The 13122-nt window shown below is 42.3% G+C and overlaps 1 protein-coding gene across 8 annotated transcripts in view; it reads left to right on the top strand.

The window, feature by feature from the left end:
* Positions 1-13122, top strand: part of PWWP3A (PWWP domain containing 3A, DNA repair factor) — a 213851-nt gene that overhangs the window by 119643 nt on the left and 81086 nt on the right. For all 8 annotated transcript variants that reach the window (XM_063914328.1, XM_063914326.1, XM_063914327.1 and 5 more), the window contains one exon: positions 6914-7039. In XM_063914328.1, coding sequence (XP_063770398.1) covers positions 6914-7039 — 126 coding nt within the window. The remainder of the gene's footprint in view (positions 1-6913; positions 7040-13122) is intronic.

The raw sequence follows: 13122 nt of genomic DNA, 5'->3' as shown, positions 1-13122 counted from the left end.
TCATACACCTTTAAGACTGGGGCATTATGAGATTGAGCACGATGATGTTGTCATGTGCATGCACAGGCAACGCTCAGCATGTTGGTTTACCTGCTAGGATTGAATGCAAATTGTGGATGCTGACAACTTGGATGTTCCACATGCAGTCACTGATTTGTGTGCAATCTGTAGCAGCACTTAATACATCCCATCCTTAGCACTATGGAGGAGAAACCTTTCCCAATCAAAGACAGGGTTAGCACCAGGCAGCATTTGTATTGTCTTTAGCTTAGTTTTTCTATTTATCAGTATTGTATTCATCGATTGTAGGTCTGAAGCTCAGAAAAGGACTTTGAAAAATCTGAGACCAGAAACTGCCTGAAGTTGTTTCACACAAGATCCTAATGCCATGTTTTTAGCGCATTGGTTGAGCTATAGAGTAAAAAAAAAAAACTTAGGAAGATTCTCTAGTGGACGCAAGATTTGCCAAAATGCCATCACTTCCCTGAATAAATGTCACCACATTTAAAAAAAAAGTACATAAAGCAGGAAGGCAGGAAAAGACACTGTCCATGGCGCTAGTCAACAAAACGATGAGCAGGTTAATAACAATGATGCACCCTTTGTTGGTGGACAAACTTTGTCATCCAGAAATCATATGCATAGGTGATCCTCCTCTGACAGACATCTAGAAGTGATATTCACTCAGTTTATATAAAAGACATAAATGTTATGTCCTGATGTACATATCTTTACTTCAATGAATCATGCAGTATGAAGATTATGTATTTTATTTCTTATTGGTAAGTAGTACTTGCATGGTTACAGATAGACATCAACTCCACATGCTGCTCTCCTTCTCCTTACTCTCCTTCTACTTCCTACTTCCTTCTACTTCCCGATCACATGTTCATCTGTGCAGCCAGATTCTTAAAGGTACACTACCTCATAATGCACATAAACTATCTTCATAGATACTACATCTCCCCCTTCCTTTCATATATGTAAATTAATATATTTCTTTAAAACACATAAAATTGATTTTACGTTCAACCAATTAAACATACAACAATATGCTGACTGAATTTGAGCATGAACATTAACCCACAATATGCAATACACATTAAACTGGAAAAGATTTTTGAACAACAAATTATGAGCTTTAAGATGAAAGTCATATCTGCTCAATAAGCCTTATAGGAGGTTTAATGACTCTGCCTGTTTTCGTCTGAGTATATGATCCTTCACTCAAAGGAACGGACACAATAGAATCACTTGGTGCTGAGGATGTTATAGGTGGTATGTTGACATCATCTTGACTTGGTGCATCAGAAGATAAGGATGGGAATATCTTCTTGAAATGGGACACATTCCTTGTCACAGTGTGATGGTCATTTCCTGCAACAACCATTGTTCCTTTCCTTTTCACTACAGTCAGTGGACTTGGGTGAAAAGCAGTCATGTCCTTACGTACTACTTTTTGTTTCACCAGAACACGATCTCCTTCTTGTAAGTCCGAAACAATAGCTCTCCTTTTCCGGTCTGCATATTGTTTAGCCTTTTGTTTATTGGCAGAGTCCTTCTGTCTAACCTGATGATCTCTAGATGATGGAGTCAAATGGATTTCTGGAAGAGTGGATCTGATTACTTTTCTTTGAAACATTAATGTCTGAGGAGGGACATTTGTTGTGGAATGAGGCACTGAGCGATATTGTCTGAGAAATTGATTTAGAGATTGTTGAATTGGAATTCGGGATACTTTACAAAGCTTTATTTGCTTTCCCAGATTACGCATGAAACGTTCAACAAGATCATTAGCCTGTGGCCACAGGGGAGTGAATTTTTGATGTCGAATTCCAAAATGTTTCATGAATTTGCTGAAATCATCACCTTGAAATGGCGGACCATTATCAGTCTTTATTGTTCCTGGAATTCCATAAGTAGTAAATATTCTATCCAACGCTGGTAAGACAGATGTGGCAGACGTTGAAGATATTATTTCAAGAACAGGACATCTTGAATATTCATCCACAGCCACTAGGACGTATTTACCATTGTATAATGGTCCATAGAAATCAACATCGACATTTTCCCAGACATTGTCAGGTAGATTAGTCATCCGCAATGGTTCACTGCTAGTTTGCATAGAAAGAAGGGTGCATGTCATACAGTTACGGATTTCCGATTCAACAAGTTGCTCCATGGTGGGTAACCATACCTTTTCACGTAAAAGTTGTTTGGTCTTTACGATTCCTAAATGACTGGCATGGGGCAATATCAATTACCCTCTTTCTCAAAACAGCTGGAATAACAATTTTGCCACCTCTGAGAATTATTGAATCATCATGTACAGTAAGTTCTTGACAATGTTTATGAAGTGTTCGTAATTCTTGTTCCTCATCAGTTGAAAATAAAAACTGTCCCCGTCACCAATCATTGGAAATAATGCAGTGTTTTACTGCTGACAAAACTTTATCTGAGGAAGAAGCCTCTTTGATGTTGGCACTAGTAAGTGAATCAGGAATTGAATTGTTAATAATAAAGTTCACATATTCCTCCACTGAAGTAGACTGCTATATGTCAGAAGGCAGAGGATGTCTGGACATGTAATCCGAGGGATTGTCAGCACCAGTTCTATGAATGATGGAGAAATTGTATGCCTGCAAACGTAAGCCCCATCGCTGTATCCTAGCTGGTTGTTTGGATTTTGGATTTCCAAAAAGTGTCACTAGGGCTTGATGATCAGTCTGGATGGCAAAGTCAATGCCGTATAGACAGAGATGAAAGTGTTCACAACCCCAGACTACTGCAAGAGCTTCCCTTTCTGGTTGAGAGTAACGTTTTTCCACCTCTGTCAAACTGCGACTTGCACATGCTACATTAGGATGATCCCCATTTGTATTCACCTGAGTCAAGATAGCTCCGAGCCCCACAGGACTGGCATCCACAATAAGTTCTGTTTTCCAGTCAGTGTTGTAATATGACATTGTGACACTATCCTGCAGACATCGTTTTATATCATCAAATGCTTGTGATTGAGAGGAAGTCCATATGAATTTTGCATTTTTCTTTGTGAGTTCCCTAAGTGGGGAAGTCATAGTAGCATAATTTGGAATGAATTGGGAGCAATAGTTAGTCATCCCAAGAAACGACTTGACCTCACCAGCATTAGCAGGTTTGGACATATTTGGGATAGCCTGGACTTTCTGTGGATCAGGACCAACTCCATCTTGAGAAAATATATGCCCAAAAAATTTGAGCTTCTGTTGAAGAAAAACGCATTTATCTTTATTCAGTGTTACGTTTTTGGCTTGAAGACACTGCAACACTTGATGCAGAGCTACATCATGTTCCTGGCGTGTTGCTCCAAAAACCAGGATATCATCACTGTAATTGATGGCATTTGGAACTGAGTGTATAACCTGACGGATAGCATTTTGAAACACCTCTGCTGCAGATACGATTCCAATTGATAGCCGTTTGTATCGTCGTAACCCAACATGAGTTGAGAATGTTATTTGCCGTGACTCTTCATCAAGTTCCAGTTGATGATAACCTTTATTTAAATCCAATTTTGGAAAGAAACTTGCACCTGTGAGTCGATGTATGATATCATCCATAGTAGGAGTAATATGGCGCTCTCTTTTAATGGCAACATTAGGACGACGCATATCAACACACATTCTCACTGCATTTGGTTGACCTGGTTTGGGCACTACCACAATAGGGGATACCCATGGTGTCGGACCAGATACCTATTCAATTATATCTAAGTCTTCAAAGGCCTGAATTTCTTCTTCCACTTTCTTCCTTATGTTGATAGGAATACGCCGATGTTCTTGAGCAATTGGGATAACTGAGTGATCGATGTGAAGATAACCTTGATAGTCTATAAGTTTTCCAATGCCATGAAAAAGATGATCATACTCCCGTAGTAAAACATCCACATCACTTCGTAGTGGTTTTGGGTGATGTAGGACAGGAGTGAGATTGGGAGGGTCATGTAAGACATGTGCGGAATCATGAGTGTGTGCCACAATTTGTATAAGACCCAACTCTGATGCAGTATCCAATCCCAAAAGATTACCTCTTGCATACTTAGTGACATAAAATACAGCTTTTGTCATTTTTGCATGCAATTATGTCAAAAGAACCCTTTAGTGGAAGAGGTCGTTTATTACCATAGGTGAATATTTTCACAGATGTTGGATTTAAAATTACTCTGCCATGCAGCTTCTTGAAACCGGTAGCATCCATTATATTTACAGAAGCACCGGAATCTATGAGAAAGTCAACAGAAGTGTGTTCTAGAGTGATGGCAGTTTTTGGACTGACCTTGGTTTTTCCAACTTGATGAATCATGTAGATAAATCCTTCTGACTTGTCATCACTGTCAGATGATTCTGCAGTCGGATCCAATGTAGAATGTTGATCCACACAACGCAGTGTCTTTCGCCTGGATTTAATCTGCTGTGAAGATTGTCTAGGTGTAGACTTGATTTCCTTAGATTTACAAACAGAGGAAAAGTGATTCATTTTGCCACATGCAGTGCAAATTTTGCCTGTGGAAGGACAGTCTCCTGAATGTGGATAGGAGCGTCCACACCTGTAACATGATCTAGATTTCCCTGTCTCCGGAATGGTACTTGTGTCAGTGTGTAATTTATTGCACACTTGCAGCTGGGTCATGCACCTCTCCATGTCTTTAGCATGTGTCTCTGAAAGTTCTAGACTTCTAGCATATTGCTGCAGCTCAGTCAGCGTCATTTCAGATTTAAGAGCACGTCTGCGCAACTTTCTACATGTTCCAAATGCGATTAGCTGCTGCTTATTTTCATCCTCTACATCATGGAACTGACAAGTTTTGGCAAGAATCCGTAATCTAGTAATGTATGCATCAACAGATTCAGTTTGCAGTTGCATAGCTGTCCTGAATAGGTATTTTGAATGTGACAGGCTGCATTTTGGGGCAAAATAGGCAGTCAGAGAGTCCCTGCATTTGTTATAATCCCTGGTATCTGCCTCTGGCAAAGTGTCATACAGTTCATAAATCTTGGAGCCAGCACTGAGAAGAAGCATGCTTTTCTTTTTGCTATCAGAAGTAACCCCCATAGCTTCAATATAGTGATCAAACTGGGCAAGCCATTTTCTCCATAACTCTGCTGCATGAGGGGCATCAGTATGCAGAAACTGAGGGATTAATGCTAGCATGTCAGCCATGGTGACTAAGAGGAATGTACAGTAGCTGAGTGTAAGTAGTTAAAAGTTTATCCTCGTCGCCAGTTGTTATGTCCTGATGTACATCTCTTTATTTCAATGAATCATGCAGTATGAAGATTTATGTATTTTATTTCTTATTGGTAAGTAGTACTTGCATGGTTACAGATAGACATTAACTCCACATGCTGCTCTCCTCTTTACTCTCCTTCTACTTCCTACTTCCTGATCACATGTTCATCTGTGCAGCCAGATTCTTAAAGGTACACTACCTCATCTAGCTAATGCACATAAACTATCTTCATAGATACTACAATAAATATAAAGAAGAAAAAAAACTGAGGAGGAAAAGCCTAGATATATAAAAGACACGGCATACCCAACTAACAAAATTAGTTAGCGTGATAAACACATAACGGTATCTTTGAAACTTAGTCTAGGGTAGGGATCAGAGAAAAACTGGGCGTACCAGACTCTCACCTAAGAATTAATATGATCAAATGTTACGTGTACAGTCCCTGTGTACCGATGCAGGCCATTAAAAATCTGCTTTGTGCCGGCTAAAATGGTATAGTTCGAGGGTACGCCTACGCTCACGTTACATTCATGCCCCCTTCCCCCCCCCCCCTTCCTTAGTTACACACCTGATCTTACGTATTCTCTTTCCAATTATATGGTTCGCTCTAAAGAGTGGGAGGCAGATGTTCAAAATTCCTCGAAGAGTGGAGGACTACCAATGAATGACTTATAGCAGTATTAGACCTCTGATATGTGGTAGAGTTCCTGGACCTGCTCCAAGGAAATCATTTCCAAACATAAACAACTGTACCTAATGATATAAAGATGTTGCGCTACAAAAATAGAAGAAAGCCAGAAAGATATAGTAATTACAAGCTGAATCTCCCATATCCAAAATACAGAATGTTTTAAATTAAGCGCGACTGAGAAAGTGTGAAACCTTTTTTACTTTCTGATGGTTCAAAATTAGTTTAATGCAAAAAATATTAAACATTTTATTAAATTATCCTCAGGCTATGTGCATAAGGTGTATATGAAACATAAATGCATTCTGTGTTTAAATTTGGGTCCCATGCTCAATATATCTCATTATGGTATGCAGATTCCAAAATACAGAAAAATCCAATAGCCGAAATACTTCTGATGCTAAGCGTTCTGGATATGGGAGACTCAACCTGTATTAAGTTGTTGGAGGACATGTAAAGCCAATTAGTTATTTTTTAATTAGCTTTTTATAAACAAAAAAGGACTTATAGATGTTGCCTATTTATTCTCTCTAGCAGATTTCTCCTCGAGCACTGCTGCCATGGCATAAAAACCATAGACTTTCTATGTAGTGTGCCATCCAACCATATAGTACTAATTGCCTGAGAAATGCATTACTGTTTTGTTTGAGATGGCTTCAGATAGCCACCAAATTTGTCTTATCTGCCACACAGCCTCTGCGGAGTATATTAACAGCAAGGATATACATGGCCTGGAGGTTGGTCAACATTATTTTCTCTCTGAGAGCCACGTATATTACTGCTGTCGTAATGGACCGCTGAGGCAGTGATGGGTCCAATGGTCTTTGTACTACACAATTTCTCACCACCCTTTTTGCACCCTCTCTGTAAGAGGGTGCATGGGGCTCATGGGGTTGTCCATTAATGTGGACAACCCCATATTGTATATATCTAATCTGAGTTTCTTTCCCCAGGATTATCATCTTCTTCTGAACTGTCTATGGAAATCAGCTCTCCAGAAAGCAACTTTTTGGATCTAATTTCCCAACAGGATGATACAGAGGAAGATATACAGCTGCCAGTCATTGCGCTCCAACAAGGTAAGGCAAATTATGCAAATCCAAACAAAATAAATACAATTGTAAAATATAACACACATTTCAACAAATAATGAAAAGAGCAGGTCTGATGCAGAACCATTACCATTTAGATTAAAACGTCCTATTTTAATAAAAATTGAAATTGCTATTTTTCTCAAACCTATACGCTCCAGAATAATTCAAATAACCCCAATTTCCAAATCAAAGTCCATGATGATTTGATGATAACTCCATTCTGAGTTAATTAGAGCGTGAAACAGAAACCCGTATGCAAGATGTATAGTGTGATTTCTCCTCCCTTCTGTGTATTCATTATGACCATTAGTGAGTAAGGCGGTTGTAGTTTGAGTGTAGGTAGTTGTTTTTGTTTCATGCCTGTGACTGACTTCTTCCTGGTATATTTGATGGGCCCTTGTGATGCACCTCCCGAAATGCAGTTAGGAATGTGTGGCTCCCTGGGTTGGCAATTTCATTAGCATATGCTGGATCTGAAGCCTGAGCTCTCCTCTTCCATGGAATGTTTGTGCATACTATGCATGGTGCAGTTCACACACTGTAGATGAGTGTTGAAGCTAATTACAGAATGGTTAGTATGAGTTTGCTCTGCTGTGCTTACATCATTCAGGAGCACGGAGGACAATTAATAATACAAGCTACCCTCATGAAGCCTGAAATCATCCCGCCAATTAGCATCTGTTCTAGTAAGCCCCTACTTTATGGATAGTGTCGTTTATTGAGTTAGTTACTCCTTTCCTGCTCTGCACTCTTTCAGCTGGTTAAAGAAAAAAGTGTATGTGGAACGTCTGACAAGTCTGTGTCCGATCAATAAGGCCTTTCTGTGTTAATTGTATTCCTCAGCCCAAAGAAACTTCCTGAGTTATTTAAACAGTTAATCTACTGGATGGTGAGTTTGATGCATGACACTTGTCGCTAAAGATAATTTTATATGCTGTGCAAAGGACGAGGAAACCCAGATCATCCCGAATGAGGACCCAAATAATGTGCAGCTTGGTCTCTTGTGCCTGTGGGTCCATGGGTTCTTGTATTGATCTTCAATGGTCATCTAGCAGCGAGTCAGGGAATTGATGCAGTTTTAGTCTGTCTCCTGACTAGGACCATTATACCACTAAAAGACAGAGACCCACTGAAACCTCCTTTGGATACGAAAGTGGATATCGGCTTCAAGGAAATTTTTGCGTTTCCTCAGATACCATATTCAGATCTGATATGGCTACAGTCATTCTGATAGCTCTCATGGACGGATGCCAAGCTTCTTTGAGCTAAGGAATACAATTCTTAGTCATGGACTGATACCATGAAAAAGCATCAATGTTATGCCAAAAGGAATTGTTATTTGTGAAATATTACTTGATACAATAATCTACTCTGCTAGATGTGAATGGGCTCAGCTGTACTGCAGGAAAGCTCCATAGTTGAGACCATGGATGGCACACCCTCAATCAAGGAATCGTGTGCTTCCTTTTTTTTTTTTTTAAATTCAATAGTTTTTATTTGAGTTTTCCATTTTGCATTAACAACTTACACAAAAAGTAAACTTAAAACTACAAACATACACAAAGAACATAAAAACAGCTGTACATACATAAGATCCATGGTATAACAAGCTGATAAAATGTCTCATAAATTATACATTCGCAAAGCATCAGCGTCCGGGAGTATAACAACCCAAGCAAGCCACTTCCAATATAAGCACAAGCATAGCAGAGTGAGCACAGTATATCAAAATACAACATAGCAAGGCCGGCTGCGGGGTATCCACCTCCACAACATCCCAGGAAAAAAAAATTATATATATATAAGGAAATAAATACAAATCTGAACTTTATTTATCCCTAAAATATCTGGAGTCTATCCACCTCCTCCATATTGTAAATAATTTTCTTTCCACCTTCCTAGCCAGGAACACAAATTTTTCGTGTGCAATAGTTTCGTTAACCAGAGATATCCAGGCCTTAGGTGCCGGGGCCTCCCCAGCCAACCACAGCCGGGCTATGCAAACCCTAGCCAGGGCACATAGATTGATGACATATCACCTGCTGGGCGGATCTAGAGCCTCCTCGTCCACAACCAGCGTGTGCTTCCTTTTTTCAATTCGGTATTCTGCTAGGTGATAAACTGTTTGCCGTTATTGTGAAAGTCACCAGAGGTAAATACCATCACTTAATTTAAAAATGAAATAGACCCAAGGCGCTATTTATGTTATAAATGTCCACTTAATAAAAAGTAAACTGCAATGGACACGGAGGTCTTTAGAGACTGTTCAGTACCTCAAATTCCATCTCTCCCATGCAAGAAGAAAAATAAACAGAACAAAGGGTGAGAATACTGGATTACTTCTATGTCATCTTTTACAGGGTGTAGCTTTCACGACACTTACCTCAAATAGGTGAACTGTATTCACATAAAGGTTTCTTTGGGCATCTCAGAGTGGTTTTTAAAGGCTAGCTTAAGGACTTTCTCAGAATCCAATATTCTTTTCAAATAACCTTATATTTACCTGCCCCCCCCCCCCCCCCCCCCCCCAGTATTGTAGCCAATAAAGTGCACCATAAGTGGAGGTACAAGGGTACATCTAACATTTATTGGTTGTCACAACCATAATAATCAATAAAAACAAAAAGTAGCATCACATATATTTCTCTTGCGTCCTAGAGGATGCTGGGGACTCCGTAAGAACCATGGGGATAGACGGGCTCCGCAGGAGACATGGGCACTAAAAAAGAACTTTAGGTATGGGTGTGCACTGGCTCCTCCCTCTATGCCCTTCCTCCGGACCTCAGTTTGATACTGTGCCCAGAGGAGACTGGGTGCATTACAGGGAGCTCTCCTGAGTTTCCTGAAAGAAAGTAATTTTTGTTAGGTTTTTTATTTTCAGGGAGCCTGCTGGCAACAGACTCCCTGCATCGAGGGACTCATGGGAGAGAAGCAGACCTACTTTAATGCTAGGCTCTGCTTCTTAGGCTACTGGACACCATTAGCTCCAGAGGGAGTCGGAACGCAGGTCTCACCCTCGCCGTTCGTCCCGGAGCCGCGTCGCCGTCCTCCTCACAGAGCCGGAAGATAGAAGCCGGGTGAGTATGAGAAGAAAGAAGACTTCAGAGGCGGCAGAAGACTTCGGATCTTCACTGAGGTAACGCGCAGCGGTAACGCTGCACGCCATTGCTCCCACACAACACACACACGGCAGGCACTGTAAGGGTGCCCCCCCCTGCGCCCTGGGCAGCAATTTAAACCTCCGATCTTGCTAAAATGCATATATACAGGCTCTGCACTGTATATGGAGATCCCCCGCCAGTTTTTTAAAAGATTTCAGCGGGACCGAAGCCCGCCGCTGAGGGGGCGGAGCTTGATCCTTAGCACTCACCAGTGCCATTTTCTCCACAGCACACCGCTGAGAGGAAGCTCCCCGGACTCTCCCCTGCTGAACACGGTGAAAGAGGGTTTGAAAGAAGGGGGGGGGGGCACATAATTTGGCGCAGTGTTATATAATAGCGCTATCTGGGTAAAAATATTGTTTTTCCCTGGGTCATTGGTGCTGGTTGTGTGCTGGCATACTCTCTCTCTGTCTCTCCAAAGGGCCTTGTGGGGGAACTGTCTTCAGATAAGAGAATTCCCTGACTGTGTGGTGTGTCGGTACGCGTGTTTCGGCATGTCTGAGGTAGAAGGCTCTCCTAGGGAGGAGGTGGAGCAAATGAGTGTGGTGTCTCCATCGGCAACACCGACACCTGACTGGTTGGATATGTGGAATGTTTTAAGTGCTAGTGTGAATTTATTGCACAAAAGGTTGGACAAAGCTGAGTCCAGCCCTGCCTGCCACTATGTCGCAGGGACCTTCTGGATATCAAAAGCGCCCACTATCCCAAATAGTAGACACTAATACCGACACGGATTCTGTCTCCAGTGTCGACTACGATGATGCAAAGTTACAGCCAAAATTGGCTAAAAGTATTCAATATATGATTATTGCAACAAAGGATGTACTGCATATCACAGATGACCCCTCTGTCCCTGACACGAGGGTGCGCATGTATAAGGAAAAGAAACCTGAGGTAACCATTCCCCCATCTCATGAGCTGAACGAGTTATTTGAAAAGGCTTGGGAATCTCCACACAAGAAACTGCAGATTCCCAAAAGGATTCTTATGGCGTATCCTTTCCCGACTAAGGACAGGATACGGTGGGAATCCTCCCCAAGGGTGGACAAAGCGTTGACACGCTTATCCAAAAAGGTAGCGCTGCCATCCCAAGATACGGCAACCCTCAGGAATCCTGCTGATCGCAAGCAGGAGACTACCTTGAAGTCCATTTACACACATTCTGGTACCTTACTCAGACCGGCGATAGCGTCGGCTTGGGTTTGTAGCGCTGTAGCAGCATGGACAGATACCTTATCGGCGGAAATTGATACCCTGGATAAGGATACCATTTTATTGACACTGGGTCATATTAAAGATGCTGTCTTATATATGAGAGATGCTCAAAGAGACATTGGCCTACTGGGTTCTAGGGTCAACGCTATGGCGATTTCTGCTAGACGAGTCCTATGGACCCGACAATGGACGGGTGATGCCGACTCAAAGAGGCATATGGAGGTTTTACCTTACAAGGGTGAGGAATTGTTTGGGGAAGGTCTCTCGGACCTAGTTTCCACAGCCACGGCAGGTAAATCAACTTTTTTGCCTTATGTTTCCTCACAGCCTAAGAAAGCGCCACATTATCAGATGCAGTCCTTTCGGTCACATAGAAACAAGAGAGTACGGGGATCGTCCTTTCTTGCCAGAGGTAAGGGCAGGGGGAAAAGCTGCCAACCACAGCTAGTTCCCAGGAGCAGAAGTCCTCCCCGGCCTCTACAAAATCCACCACATGACGCTGGGGCTCCGCTGATGGAGTCCTCCCCAGTGGGGGCACGTCTCGACTTTTCAGCCACATCTGGGTTCACTCACAGGTGGATCCCTTGGCAATAGAAATTGTTTCCCAGGGTTACAAGCTGGAATTCAATGAGGTGCCTCCTCGCCGGTTTTTCAAATCGGCCCTACCAGCTTCTCCCCCAGAGAGGGAGATAGTTTTAAATGCAATTCAAAAATTGTGTCTTCAACAAGTGGTGGTCAAAGTTCCAAAGGGATGGGGTATTATTCAACCCTGTTGGTAGTCCCGAAACCGGACGGTTCGGTCAGACCCATTTTAAATTTAAAATCCTTAAACCTATACTTAAAAAGGTTCAAGTTCAAGATGGAATCGCTCAGAGCGGTCATCGCCAGCCTGGAAGGGGGGGGATTTTATGGTGTCCCTGGACATAAAGGATGCATACCTTCATGTTCCCATATATCCACCTCATCAGGCATACCTGAGATTTGCGGTACAGGATTGTCATTACCAATTTCAGATGTTGCCGTTTGGGCTTTCCACGGCCCGAGGATTTTCACCAAGGTAATGGCGGAAATGATGGTGCTCCTGCGCAAGCAGGGTGTCACAATTATCCCGTACTTGGAGGATCTCCTGATAAAAGCGAGGTCACGAGAGCAGTTGTTGATCAGCGTATCACTTTCACTGAAAGTGTTAAAACAACACGGCTGGATTCTCAATATCCCAAAGTCACAGTTGGTCCCTACGACTCGTTTGACCTTCTTAGGCATGATTCTGGATACGGACCAGAAAAGGGTTTATCTTCCGATAGAAAAGGCCCAGGAACTCATGACTCTGGTCAGGGACCTATTGAAGCCAAAAAGGGTGTCAGTGCATCACTGCACTTGAGTCCTGGGAAAGATGGTGGCGTTTTACGAGGCCATTCCCTTCGGCAGGTTCCATGCGAGGACTTTCCAATGGGACCTACTGGACAAGTGGTCCGGGTCACATCTACAGATTCATCAGATGATCACCCTGTCCCCCAGGGCCAGGGTATCTCTCCTGTGGTGGCTGCAGAGTGCTCACCTTCTAGAGGGTCGCAGGTTCGGCATTCAGGACTGGATTCTGGTAACCACGGACGCGAGCCTCCGAGGTTGGGGAGCAGTCACACAGGGAAGAAACTTCCAAGGTCTCTGGTCAAGCCAGGAGGCTTGTCTTCA

This window comes from Pseudophryne corroboree, chromosome 1 (assembly GCF_028390025.1).
Source record: "Pseudophryne corroboree isolate aPseCor3 chromosome 1, aPseCor3.hap2, whole genome shotgun sequence".
NCBI lineage: Eukaryota > Metazoa > Chordata > Amphibia > Anura > Myobatrachidae > Pseudophryne > Pseudophryne corroboree.
The sequence above is the reverse complement of the archived record's forward strand: the minus strand, read 5'-3'. Positions and strand labels throughout refer to the sequence as shown.